Genomic DNA, 15,361 nt, shown 5'->3' with positions numbered 1-15,361 from the left:
TTGTCGGAGGTAACCTTATTTCTTGGAAAAGTAAAAAACAGAATGTTGTGGCAAGATCCAGTGCAGAGGCAGAATATCGAGCTATGGCTATTGCTAGTCAAGAACTTATATGGTTAAAGCAGTTGCTTCAGGAACTAAGGTTTGGAGAGGTTACACAAATGTCACTCATATGCGACAACCAAGCCGTTATGCATATTGCCTCAAATCCAGTTTTCCATGAGAGAACGAAGCATATTGAAGTTGACTGTCACTTTGTCAGAGAGAAAGTCATATCTGGAGAAATATTTACTAGCTTTGTCAACTCAAATGATCAGCTAGCAGATATATTCACTAAATCACTTAGAGGTCCCCGGATTGACTACATATGTAACAAGCTTGGTGTATATAATCTATATTCTCAAGCTTGAGGGGGAGTGTTAGAATAAGTAAAAGGGTATTTTAGTCTTTTGGTGTATACTTTCTTTTCTATATAAAGGCCTAACTCGTGGGGTTCCGTTAACACGAGATTTTAGGTTTTGCTTTGAACAGTATCCTTCAATTTTCCTTTCTAGCTCATGATCAATCAACTAGATCATCCCCATTCTACTGCTGACTTGATTTTGTCATCTATTATGCCACAACTCAATTGGGTAGGGTCATCAATTGACAAACTGAACAGTAGCTCATAGGTATCTGGCCATTGCATGTCGTTGATGTCAAATCATTGACTCTTGTTTTCCATTGTTGATCAGTTAGTTGACAAACTAGCTTACTGATCCCAAAGAGAAACATTCTATAAATTTTGTTTTAGCCCTGAACAAACTGACTAAGATTATCAATCGCTAACCAGTCAACTAACCATCGAACAAAAGCATTCTAAAAGTTTTTGTTCAGCCCTAAGTCAACTACCTAATCACCTCATGTACCAATTGATTAACATATAGTTTCAATCAAATGTACTCTTAACTCTTGCCACTTCTAAGAAAAGTCCCCTCCTAAGTCTATCCCACCCATACCTCATTGTACAAGTTTGCTCCACTCAGCCTCATATGAGTTTTCCTATATGTCAAGAGGCTCCACGCCTCCGGGATTTCACCATGCCAAGAAGACTCACTTTTGAGTTTTTCATGCTTAATGACTCCTCACCTCTAGCACTTCATCGTCTTGCCTATATCCGGTCCTCCTTACCTATTAGGACTTCAATTATCCAAGTATTCGGTTCATAACCTATTTAGACTTCCACTTGCCATGTATTTGGTCCTCAATCTACTTGATAATTATCTAATCCTCATTGACCTAAGTTAAACTTTCCTGCACCTTAACTTGACATATGTGAAATCACAATATAACTTACTCAAACATCAAAACTAGGAGAGACCAAAATTTCGGTTCAACCGAAATAACTGACTAGACCGATAGTTCAGAAATTCAATTTGGTTTATTTAGAAGTTCGATTTTTTTTTTAAAAAAAATATTGATTATTTCAATTAAATTGACTTGATTTTGATTTTGAAAATTGATTAAATCGATTAGACTAATTTTTTTATTAAATAATTTAAAAATTTTATAAAAAATAATTTTTTATTAAATTGATTAAATTTTTGTTAAAAGTTTTATTATTTTTTAACAATTAGTTAATTCCATTACTTTCGAATTAATCAATTTTTTATCAATTAGATTGGTATAAAAAATTCAGTTAATTCAATTTTAACAAAATTTGATTCGCTCAATTCAGTTTCAACCAACTGCTCACGCCTAGGCAAAATCTCAAGGGCATACTAATACCAACATTTATAATATATACAATGTTGTCAAAAGCATGAGGCGCAAAAAAAAGCTCAAAGGTCTTGCAGCTTAAAGCACAAAACGAAGCGCACGCTTTACGAAAAGAGCCTAATAAACAAAAGGACTAATATATCTATTAAAAGTCTTTGAAAATATCTTTGAAATCGAAATGACCATAAATAAAATATTCTTTATTAAGCTGTAAATTATTAAAAAAACTAAAACAAGTCAAAAGATCAAAATAAACATCTTCTTCATCTTCATTATCCAATTCCACATTATCACCTCCATTGCTTGATTTGTATCCATCAGTATCTTCTTCTTCAATTTCGTCATTAAGGTTAATCTCTTCTTCATTTACAAGACTAGTTTGAGCTGAAGATCGTTTTCTTTTTGTTGATGCAGATGATGATAATCCTTTAGAAGAAGACACATTTCGAGATCGAAAGGCATACGCACTTTCACCAACCCCAGATGCTCATGCTACATCACTCCAGTGCAAATCTTCACCTTCATAGACAATCATTATCATTGTCTTTATTATGTTATCCAATTTCCCGAACAATCATTAATTACTATCTATCGTTGACAAAGTAATAGGATCAATCTTATCTCACACGTAATATCTTCTCCTTACAACTTTGTTGTACTTGATATATACCAAATCATTCAATCATTGTTGAGACAACCTATTTCTTTTCTTAAAATGTATCTACAAAAAAATTAAAAAGTCAAAAAGTTAAATCCATAATATAAATTTTAATATATATTCAAAAAATTCTAACTTATATGTTAAAAACACTCCAATTATGTTCACAACATGAAGAAAAGCATATGAGGTTCAAAATCTTCATTGCAAATATTTTTAATTCAGGTGTTGGTGTACCATAAGAAGACCACCAATCAGCTTGAAACACAAAAACATATAAAATTAATTTTATTATTGGAATATTGATAATGCATAATATATTATTTATGAATTTACCTGGTGATTTTGAAGTTCTTTGCCTGATAGCCAATGGCAAACCAAAAAGTCCTGCTTTCTTGTATTTTTCTAATTGATTTGTGATCTTATCTTATAAATCCTCACCTCTCACCAATCTAGATATGCACTTGTACTGTTGTACAACACCCCATCACTTCTGTATCATTTTCTATTGGTTTGAGTAAAAACACTCTAGATTCAAGAAATATCCCGATACGTGCAAAGGTGAGTTGAACATTCATCTTTTGTCAATGAATTCAAAAATGCTACGATATTTTTCTTCATTATTGTTAAATGACACAGCGATAGCTTCTTTGGTTCTGTCCATTGACTCATAAATATAACCAATAGAAGACATTTTTTCACTATCTACCGGTCGTAATACTTTCACCAATGGACCACCAACTTTTAATGCAAAAATCATAATTTTTCCATAAAGAATGCATCAATATCACTTCTGCTACACGCTTTCCTACAAGGCTACAACCTCTTAAGAAAATTGACTATTTGCCCACTTTTCAGAAATAAACATCTTTCTTATATTTGCTTGATGTATGTGAAACCGCTTTAAAGTCAAAAAAGCAATTGCGAAACGTGTCTTTGCAGTTCTTTCCATGTCTCTGTCTAGTTAAACTGTGAAGACCGGTCAAATCCGAGAAGTTGTAACTCACAAATAAAATGAGTAATGGAGGCAATCATGGGGACGTGGAGATAATGGGGTTAGTGGAATCATGGGGATATAGAGATAAGGGGGTTAGTGGGATCATAAGGATGTGGAGATAAGGGGGTTAGTGGGAGATCAAAACCTCACCCCTATAAATACCCACACCTATCGAAAGAAAATATTCATAGCAAGAGAAGACAGATTCCAGGAAGAATTATTTTAGCAAGGAAGGAGAAGTCATCGCCGTATCAATCTCTAAGAGTGCGATAAATGGGCTTATTATGCAAATTATGAGTTCCGAAAGTGAGTTTTATTTTCTAAAAATTGTTTCACTACTGTTATTACCGATTGTTGGATTATTAGTGATTATTGTCATTACTAGATTTTAGGCATTAAATTGATCATGAACTAAATGATAGGGATATGTATTCTGAACACTACTGATTACTGAATTATTACTGATTACCGACCTCTCCTCTATGAGGGATAATTCTAGAAAGCTGATATCAATTTAAGCAAAGAACATGATTTAATTTTAGTGCCTACGTTAATATCTGTGTTGAAATTATTCTTATTTTACTACTGAAAAACTATTGTTTTTCAAGAACTATAGTATTTATATTTTATCCCCCATTTGTTGAGTGACTTCCAAATCACTCACCCCTTACCATCCATTTTGGTTAGAGATGAAATTGGAACCAAGAATGAGATCAAGGATAGAGAGCAAGTCGAGTTCTGAGGATGGTGAATCCGCTCAAATTACTGACAAGAAGATTAGAATTCTACTACAATAATAAACTCTTAATTTAAGTGAATGTAATTTAATTCGTTCAAATGGTGAAAATAGTGTATTGTTTATTTTGGGAATGAAAAGAATAGTTTCCTTTGGTAATTACTATACAACTAAGGTTGGTTGTTTTCAAATTTTGGGTTTGAAAGCAACGTCGATATCAGTCACCGATCGCAAGGTGTAACATTAAAGTGGGTATCAGGTGGAAGAATATTGGGTTAAACCTGTTATGTTATATGAAGCTAAATATTGGGTTATGACTCGAGCACATGAGCAGAAGATGAGAGTTGCAGAGATGAGGAGGTTAAGGTGGATGTGTGGGCATACGAGGATGGACAAAATAAGAAATGAGAGCATTAGAGAAAAAGTCCGAGTTGTATCTATTGAGGAAAATTTCCGAGAGACATGTTTAAGATGGTACGGACATATACTTAGACGAGCAATAAATGCTCCAGTTAGACGATGTGAAATTATGATTGTTGTGAGAAGCAAGGGTAGATAAGTCTTTTTATCTTTTGTAAATAAGTTGATGCTTAGGGTTGTGTGGCTATATAAGCATATGTAATTCTCCTGAAATATGATGGATATTAAGAAAACTCTTTATTTCAACATAGTATCAGAGCAAGGTTTCGATCCCTAACCCTAACCCTAGCCGTCGGCGCGTCTTCTTCCTCTTTGCCCTAGCGCCGACCAAGCTTTCCTCTTCCTTTCTTCATCGCGATCTCCTGGCGCCAACCAAGCTTTCTTCTTCCCTTCTTCTCCACCTCCTGCACTTCACCTTCTCTCGAATTCCTTTTCTTCAGCCCAGTCTACTACCGCCGCCCCTTCCAGAAAAATTTTAATGGCGGACAACGTTAGCGAAACCTCGAGGATTTCTGCGAACCTTATGTCTTCTTCAGGACAGGTACAACCGATTTTTACAATGGCTATTGCACTTTTTTGGGAGGAAACTTGGTAACTTGGAGGAGCAAGAAACAAAATGTTTGTGCACGATCTAGTGCTGAAGCTGAATATCGAGCCATGGCACATGGTCTTACAGAGATGTTGTGGTTGAATTTTCTGTTAACAGACATGGGATTAAAGGTTGAATTACCTCTCAGGTTGTATTGCGACAACAAGGCAGCAATCAATATTGCAAATAATCAGGTACAACATTACCGGACTAAACACATTGAGATTGATCGTCACTTTATTCGGGAGAGACTTGATTCTGGAGAGCTATGTCTGCCTTATGTTAAGTCTAAGGACCAACTTGCTGATATATTTACAAAAGTTATACCCCAAGCTGTGTTTGACTCTTCTCTTAGCAAGTTAAACATGTTTGATATATATGTTCAACTTGAGGAGTGTTGTGAGAAGTAAGGGTAGATAAGTCTTTTTATCTTTTGTAAATAAGTTGATGCTTAGGGTTGTGTGGCTATATAAGCATATGTAATTCTCCTGAAATATGATGGATATTAAGAAAACTCTTTATTTCAACAATGATAAACATGCATATTAAACGAGGTAGAAGAAGACCAAAAAAAGACTTGGTTAGCAACAATAAAATAAGATAAAATTTATTTAAATATAGATGACGATATAGTAGGAGATAGAGCTCAATGGCGTAAAAGGATTCATACAGCCGACCCCACCTAGTGGGATAAGGTTTGGTTGTTGTTGTTGTTGTATTAGAAAGTCATAGGGTGTAAATGGGTATATATAATGAAATATAGAGTGAATGGATCAATAGAGAGGTACAAGGCAAGGTTAGCAACCAAAGGCTATACTCAAATTTATGCAATTAATTATAATTGGGAGTTTCAACAGTTTAAAATCAAGAATGTTACATGGAGAACTATAGAAAGAAATTTATACAGAGGTCCACTAGCATATGGAAATAATTTGAATGCTCATAATATATAATGAAGAAAGCCTTGTATGGACTTGAGCCACGAGTATATTTTGCAAGAGTTATTATTGTCATAGGGTATAGACAAAACCAAGAGGATCACACATTGTTTATTAAACACTCTTCTTCAAGGGGAGTCACAATGCTCTTAGTGTATATTGATGATATAATAGTGACAGGAAAAGATGATAAAGAGAGAAAACTTCTAAGTCAGTGTTTTGCAAAATAGTATGAAATCAACGTATTAGGAATGTTGAAAACCATTCTTGGGATTGAAGTGGCTCACTTTAAGCCATGGTTAAAAAACTCGAGTTGTGCTGGTGTTTGAGTCTTTGACTAGAACAATACTATTTCAATATTGCACCGACATTTCGAGGAACGTCATATGGTGTCGATGATAAATTGGAGGTATAAGGAGGAAAGCTAAAGAAAAAGAAATTAATAAGGAAACTATATAGTTAAGTTCAATGTATGTTTTCAATTTAAATGCACATTATCATAATTGTGGTTTTTCAGTAATTTTTATTATGTATTTCAATAACCTTGTCTCTTTTATATTCAAATTACATACTCCTATTTAAAGAATTAAAATTGCATAATATCTTCTAATCAATTACAACTATTATCAAATCAAATCTTCCTAATTATACAATATCAAATCAAATCTGCAATAAATCTACCTAGATAAGTCCTCCACACTCCCCCTCAATCTAGGCAATAGATGCTTTCCAACACAAGGATCGTGTTCATCTCACTTAGATTAGGTCTAAACAAAGCCTTCGTAAGAATGTCACCTGCTTGATGCTTTAATGGAATATAGCCGAGAGTGATTGACTTATCTTCAATTTTCTCACTAATGAAATGTCGATTAATCTCCACATGTTTAGTACGATCATGGTGGACAGTAGAACTTTCAATAACAAAAATTGATATCGTTAATAATAAAAGTTGATATCGTCGAAGTAGGATGGCCTCGTCATACTAAAGCCTCCTTGCAATACCATAATTAGGTCCTTTAATCTTTTGGAAGTAGAACTTATTCTAATACCAATTTTAGTATCGAAAAAAAACTAGAAGGTGAATAGGCTTAAACAACACTAAAATACAACAAAAAAATTATTCCATAACGAGAAAATTAAAGCAACACATAGGAAGAGAGAGAAACAATTTCTAACTCAATGATTTAAGTGGTTCAACAGCCCTCAGGCTTCTACTCCACGACCTATAAGTTTTAACAAGAATTCCCCTAGTTTTCTCCTTCTCGGAAAGGTGTGGAAACCTCTAACAATGCCTTGGTTACAAAAACATGAGAGAAATTTACAAGCAAAGAAAAGAATCTGAGTAGATAATTTAGAAGAATAGCTTTGTTATGTGTTGTAGAATATATTATAAATATGGATAGTTTGATTTAGATTTATTTGATTAGATATTATAGGCATATTTTATTGATTTAATTGTATTTCATTCCATAAATAAATAGGGAAGAAGTGTATAAATAGCAATGATCCTCATGTACATATTTTAATCAAGAATTTGAGAAATACAATTCCAGTTCTTTCTTTTCTCTCTCTCTCTAGAATTTTTTATTATGTATTAATGTATACGAGCAGCTAATATGCCCTATATTTATTGGCCCTTACCAAGCTTCCAAGTAGCTTCTAGAGTCATCCAATCTGCCCTAGATCAGTCAACTAGTTGATTGTACGCAACCACTTTGCTTGCCATTTCAATCAAAACTCCTTGTAGCCATCAATTGACTATTCTCAATTGTAGCTTCCATTAGCTGACACTTCAATAGAGAGATGATGAGTTGACTTGCTTGATCAATCAATTACTCAATCAAGTAGTGCATAGTAACGACAATTGATTGGCATATAGTACTAGTCGACTAATTAGTTGACTAACACATTAGTAACCTGAAGGTTTGAATAGTCTAGTGAATCAATTCAACTATCACTATTAGTTACATGTAATCACAAGTCAATCAATTGGATTATTGATTAGGTCATTGCTAAGGCTTTTGTCCAATCCTAATCATGTGCACTCACACTCATCATTGTACAAATGAAATCCGCCAAGTACTTGGAGAATAGTCTTCTCCATTATTAGGAACTATAGCGCTAAACACGCCGAAAAGCGCAGCAGAAAAATAAGTTCCTTTCCAAAAGATACATGCGAAGGAAACCATAATAAGTTTTGTTAAAAGGGAATTACCTTTGTTGTGTTAACACACGAGCTCCCGACGGCTAAGATCTCAGCACGATCAAATGTTCGTGCCTCTTTCGGTATACACACGAACAAGTCTTCCCCGTCCGTCTCACGAACTGAAGAAGTGGAGAAAAGAAACAACAAAAGGTTGTGCTAGCAACCCTTTGGAGGTTTCGGCCAAGTGAAGAGAGCAGGAGGAAGAAGAGCAAGAACACATCCACTTTATGAAAATGAATCAAAACCCCCTTTGTACTCATTCATGAAAAATAGCCTTAATGTCAATTGGCTTAATGATATTAACATTTATCTTCATCCAATGCATCCAATACATGATCAATTCCAAATTGACCACTCTTCATCCAATGCATGATCAATTCCAAATTGACCACTCCTCTTCCTTCCTGAATCCAAATTCATTAATTCACTCAATGAATCTAACTCATTGATCATTAATCTAAATTGACTCAATAAGTCTAATTCGAATTGGACTCAATCCAATAGTTGGATCCAATTGAGTCTAACTAGTCCAATTTGAATTAGACTTAATCCAATGATCCATCATATGAATCCATCTCCATTGACTTGTTCTTTGTGTGTGATCCAATAGGTTTTCGTAAAGTTGGCAATGTCTCTAAAACTATTTTAGATACATAAACAATGAGTGACATCTAACAAGGCATCATTGCTACCCAAGTCGCGAGAATGTCGAGATCCGACTTAACCTTTCCGTATCTATTATCTTGTATGACTCAATCCTTCTATCCTTGATATCAAGATTGATGCATAGACCGTGTCATCCTCTTATCAATCTTTATGTTTCTTGATCTCTAAGTAGGCACACTCAATCAAATAAGCTCAATATCGCATATTGACTGATTTAAGCATGGTCATATATTTTTGTGTCCTACGAATCAAGGGGCCCACAGATATCGCTTCAGTCATATGGAAGGGATAGATCACATTTACATCACTCATATCCCTCCGCATAACTTATTGCATACTTTATGGTCCACCCTGTTACAGGTAACGTTTATCGATACCAAAGTATACAACTCCTTATGTAGGAAACCGTAGTGACTTTAGGTCTAAGGACTATTCATACTAATAGTCACATAAGAATGTTTATAACACTTATATAACGATCCATGAAACATTCTCATGGCAGGTCATTCAGTACACATTCTCTAATATATACCTATATGTTAACTTGATATCTCATATCCATGACTTATGAGATTAAGTCATCGATTGACCTACATGCTAGTTTCAACACATTAATATTGTCATTGTATATTAATGTTTGACTAGGAATAGTTAAGAGTAGTGTTTTATATATCCACAACATCCCGTTATCAATTCAACAAATTGATATGCTGTAGATTAGAACCTTCTACTCTAAGACATTATTATACTTATTTATTCGGCACTGAACTGAAGTAAATATAATAACCAACTTTGTCTTTTATTCATAAGTGAAATATGATCATCTCATAATTGGTACTAGGGCTAATACTAACATCCATGACCATTGTTTGAGATTTATTTCTCTTACCAAGCATTTAATCAATCTTGACCTCCCAAGACTTGAACTTGCTAGGCGGATATCACCCTTGATTTGTCGAAACTTGTTCCTAGACATCCAAGCACCCTATCACTCTTGATTTGTCAAGACTTCCTTTTGTCATATGACTTGCTCTACACACACTTGTTACAAACTCATCAATCCGTTTTCTAACATAACACTTTGCCTAACTTCATTTGCAACAACACATTATTCATCAACACGATTGACAAAAGTAAAATAGAAACATTACCCATATCTATAAATTAGTGCAACAATATGTTTTGCGCTTGTACGCCATGCTAAAAGATTTCAATCTAAGTTTAGTGCATAAAAGGTTCTTACATAAATGGAACCAACCTGTCTATGTCATGGATGAGATTTCAAGCTATGTTCAATACATAGGTTAATGGAGGGAAAAAAACAGCCTCAACAAACACATGTTTTCTTAGTTAAAACCTGATAACCCCAAGTCCCAAAGAAGCAATCAGCCTGCAATGCCAAGCATCATCCTCTAAAACTTATAAAAGAACATTCTTCCAAATGCCAAAGCAGCATGACTTATGTTCTCAAAAGAAAAATCTAATAATCATATTCTTTTTCACTTTGATAATCATTATGACTTGCCAACCAAAAGAAAAAACTATGAAACATTTTTTTTTCATGTAGGTACAGGAGGTAGAAAATGGTATACATCACAATAATACACAACAAAAAGGAATCCAAGAGCAGATATTTTCAAATTAGCAATATCTATTTAGACAACCAATTCCATTAAATGTTGGAACAAAAAAAATCTAACCTGATGGGTTAGCAGTTGCAGGCAGTCCTGAAATAGAACCAGCAGATGACCCATCTATCTTTCCAATTCCTTGATTTGAGATGCTCTGGTTTGGCAATAAAGAGCGGCTTAGAGCAGCACAAGCCTCCACAAAGGTCTCTGAGAGTAAAACTAGAAATTGAGGATTTCTAACGTGATCTACTGATGGATCTGCAGCCCGAGGATTTTTCTTTCCCTGTATAACAACAAATTGTTATCTAATTGACTAGCTTCAATAGACAATGAACTCGCAAAACAATAATAACACAAAATAGTATCTAATAGACCTAGTTGCTTTGCATGAACACAATGAAATGCTGACAAAAAATTGCAAGAAAAATATGAACGGTTGAGGAGACTAGAAAACAGAGATACATTGGATAATGAGGATTGTAATATAAATGCTCGTTTTAGATACACAAAAAAAAATAATAGTCATGGTATAAAATCTCAAGCCGTGCCGACATTTCAGTCCGGACTGGAATGATATAATTTCAGTACCGTATTGTGCCGTGCCAATATAGTTTCAATATTTTTTTAAATATAAAATATATTAACTAAAAATATAAAAAATAAAAAATAAAATAAATTTTTAAAATATATATATATATATTAAATTAATGGGATAATTTTATTAGATTTTAATTAAACTTATTTAAATTATTCCAATCAAAACTAGAAGTTGATTAAAATTATTAACCTAAATTATTTATTAAAAACCTTACCCTTGTTCCATGCCGACACAATTATAGGCGATCCGGCGACACGTCCGAACTCATCACCAAGCCCAAGTGGCACATCCGAACTCATCTTCGTGCCCAGGCGACACCTCCGGACTAATCATTGACTCGGGCGACGCATCTGGATCGAAGATAGGTCGCATCGCTCAGGCCAGGGTGACGAGGCATGCTTGTGTCGTTGCCGGTCCATGGGCGGAACAAGACACAAGCGAAACGGCTTTAAATTTTAATCCATGCTAATAGCACATTGAAAGAGAATTTATTAAATAATGAAGTTACAAGAATATGGAACTTAAGCGTTGTGATTTTCACAAAGAGCACATGATGTTGTCTTATTACAAAAAAACTATTCATAAATCTTAGTTATTGGTCGAGAAAGAAGAAATTATATAGTAAAAAGTAGTATATAAACAAATCGCAATTCTGGCTGCTTTGTGTTAAATATTAGAAGAATCACATTAACTTCAATATCATTTATCTAGCACAAGTTTGGAATTTTGTGCCTTTTCCATCAGCTCAGATGAAACTTAGCATACTGGCCGCTGAATGAAACCAACAATCATAGAAACAAATATTAGACGGTACCTAGTATTGACCGATACCCTAGCCTTGTTTTGTCCAATACCACCCAAGATGGCTTTGACTCTAAAAGAGGGTGGAACAGAATTCAACCATGGAACAGGAAGGTTCCATTCAGAAGACTGAAGGTACAAATGGACTAGGCTTCATGTGAAGAAGGGAGCAAAGGAGAAAGCTTTAGTTACAAAATCTTCAATTCGACAGAGGGTTTTTCTATGACAATTGAAGCGAGACAAAAAAGTGAAAAGAAGAGGTACGTGATAAGAGGTGGTATACACTCAATCACACTAAATTAGTTAGCCAATATTATATTAATTAGATATAGTATATGATATATCATTAATGTAATATGTCATATTAATTAAATTCAGTAGATCATATATCAGTATATCATTATTTATTTGATTCATAATACATCTATTATTACAATCCAGATGATATAGCGTCAAACTAAAAAAATTGTAAACGTAGAATCCATTTGCTCCTTGTTGGTTTCTTTAGCTTAGATTCTTTCTTCAATCAGATGTTTCTTCCTGCAGTCTGTAAAAATTTCTTCACCCCCGAGATTGCTCCCAACCTTTCTGATGCTGTTCTTCCACCAAATCTCCCCCTTGTATTGATGTTGCAGCAAAGGATGAACTTATGAGTTTTCTTCTTTCTTCTTCAGCTTTGGTGCTATCCTCAGGATATTCTTCATCTATGCAGATTTTTGTTTACCTTCTTCATATAGAATCTGCTCGTATCTCTGCATCGTTGAAGCAGATCTACTGTTTTCTTCCATGCATTTGCAGCCATCTGTTGGGAGCCTTTTCCTTTGCTAGATTTCCTCCCAAATGACAGCTGTTTTTAGTCCCTACATATAATCGCAGCAAATTTCCAATCTAAAGAATCCCCCCATTCGTGAAAGCAGGCCTTCTACAATCAATATATCAGCTGAGTATCTATGTCTCTTTGCTTAGCAGACTCTAAACTTCAGAATGTGCCACCGTCATACCCAGTTCATGAAGTTACTTTGTATGGCAAATGTATATGGTTAAAAATATGGATTCTAAATTTTAGAACTCTGAGAAAATGTTCTGTAATATGTTCCTTTTCTCTACCCTAAACTTACATCTCATCCTATTCTATGTCACTTTAGCAAATAGGCCCCTCTAATCTATTCAAAGTGTTGGTCAGGACTCTCCTCACTTTCTGTTGCCTATATACCCAAATTTTCTTTGAATCTCATAACAGTTGACAAGCGCATTAAGTTAGTCTGAGTTTCACTGAGGATATTGATTCAAGGACCGATAGAGTATTTAGCACAAGGCAAGAGTCTCAATGATTATATAATTTCAGTGGTTGCACATTCATTTGCCCGTGGCTGCTACCTGTTTACTTCAAATTCATAGCCATCTAGGGCATCCTAGTCTTCATATCCTACAAAAGATGGCTCCTAGTCTTTTCCAATCTCCTGCATCTCAAATGTGAGTCCTAAAATATTTTCAATTCTCATTTCTTCTCAATATCCATTTTTCAATTCTCAATATCCATTTTTAATAGCCTTATTAAAGCTTTTAGAAGTGCAATGCCAAGGTATACTTTTCTCAACCCTAGCAATTCTTCCTCACTAATTTGGTCATCCTCCATCTTATATCTCAATATATGCCAGCAAAAATGTGTTGCTTAGAGGAAAAATAGGCATGTTGTTGAAACAGCTCATACACTATTACCTTATATGGGAGTTCCGCTTGAATTTTTGGATGATGTTATTTGAACTATATGCTACCTTATAAATTCATGTCTTCTTTAGTTCTTCATGGTCAAAATCTCTTCACAATTCTTTTTCCTTATGATGGCCTTCACTTATTTCACCTCAGTCTAGGTGTTTTTATTCTGTTTATCTTTTATCAGTAGATAAACTACTCCTAAATTTGTCAAAGGTATATATATTGGCTATTCATGCATGAAGAAGGGACATTGATGCTATTCTTCTACTTTGAAACCATAGATTAAAACTTCGAGATGTTTCACCCGATATGAGTGAAACTTCTCGTTCTGTCCAGGACACAACTCAACGGATGCATCGTGCAGGCACGACGATGCATTTGGATACATCGCACGAGCCCGGCAAGCATCCGGATGCATCGCATAGGCCACGCATGTCCGTGGTCATCACGGAACAAAGGAAGGAGGGGTGATAGGCTTTAATAAGAAACTTAGGTTAATAATTTAAACAACTCCTAGCTATGATTGTGATAACTTAAAATTGGCTTATATTTTTTAAAAATATATTTAGATTAAATTTTGTATTTTAGTTAAAATATTTTATATTTAAAAAATATCTAAACTATATTGGCACAACATGATACAGTAGCAAAACTACATCATTCCGGTCCGGAACCGAAATCTTGGCTCGAGATTTTAAACCATATTTGAAACAGATCTTTATTTATGTAGATGATAACTTCTCTAAGTCTACTGTCTTCCCCACTACCACACCATCTACTCTCAAGTCTTTTATAAAGTTTCATCATGTTCCAACCCCAATTCTTCTACTCTCTTCTCCACTACCACACCTTATACTCTAGTTTTTTATAAAGGTTCTCCCTATTCGTACTCCAATTCTTTCTATTCCTATTCCGTTGTCTCTCCCTAATTCACTATACTCTCCTACAAATAAAACAAAACCAAAGCCTCATCCACAAAAACCCTACACAGAAGATCAAGAGTTAAGTTTGTCATACCCATTTGAGATTCTGTTGCTATTGTAGCACCATCTATTGTCCCAAAGTCTATCTCCGACCTTGATCTTCTTATTGCTCCAGGAAAAAGTATTCATATGTATAGCAACTCACATCCATTATCTCGATTCATTTTTATGCCTCCTTGTTTCTGCAGAATTTTGCTTTTATCTCTGCTTTGGATTCTGTTAAGAACACCCAAACTATCTCAAGCTCTATCTAATCCAAGGTGAAGAGTAGATAAGATTAAATAAAATAGTATCATTGGATTCTAATCTTACATGGGACTTCATTAGTGTCACTTCTAGGAAATCTAATGTGGGTTACAAGTGGGTGGTTATGATTTAAACAACTGATATTTCCATTGCACGACTAGAAATTCGATTAATAGAGAAAGAGATACTCAGAAATATAGTACTTTCGCAAAGGCATATTTAAATATAAAGTGATGACCATATATATGCACATCTTCTTTAGGTCAAGATTATCCCAGTTTGTATGTTTTGATTTAAAAGTGTCCACTCCTAGAAAGTGTTAAAGGAATAGACCCAAACATTAAGTGTGATGATGAACCAATACAACTAAATAGAATAAAAAAAAATGGCCCCTGTCATCAGGATCATATCAAGAGAACAC

General features: G+C 34.5%; 1 protein-coding gene across 2 annotated transcripts in view; it reads right to left on the bottom strand.

Moving 5' to 3' along the window:
• LOC122041077 (mediator of RNA polymerase II transcription subunit 25-like) overlaps positions 1 to 15,361 on the bottom strand; it is a 90,299-nt gene that overhangs the window by 17,465 nt on the left and 57,473 nt on the right. For both annotated transcript variants that reach the window (XM_042600644.1, XM_042600645.1), the window contains one exon: positions 10,666 to 10,879. In XM_042600644.1, the coding sequence (XP_042456578.1) occupies positions 10,666 to 10,879 (214 nt within the window). The remainder of the gene's footprint in view (positions 1 to 10,665; positions 10,880 to 15,361) is intronic.

This window comes from Zingiber officinale, chromosome 2A (genome assembly GCF_018446385.1).
Source record: "Zingiber officinale cultivar Zhangliang chromosome 2A, Zo_v1.1, whole genome shotgun sequence".
NCBI classification, from domain to species: Eukaryota; Viridiplantae; Streptophyta; class Magnoliopsida; order Zingiberales; family Zingiberaceae; genus Zingiber; species Zingiber officinale.
The sequence above is the reverse complement of the archived record's forward strand: the minus strand, read 5'-3'. Positions and strand labels throughout refer to the sequence as shown.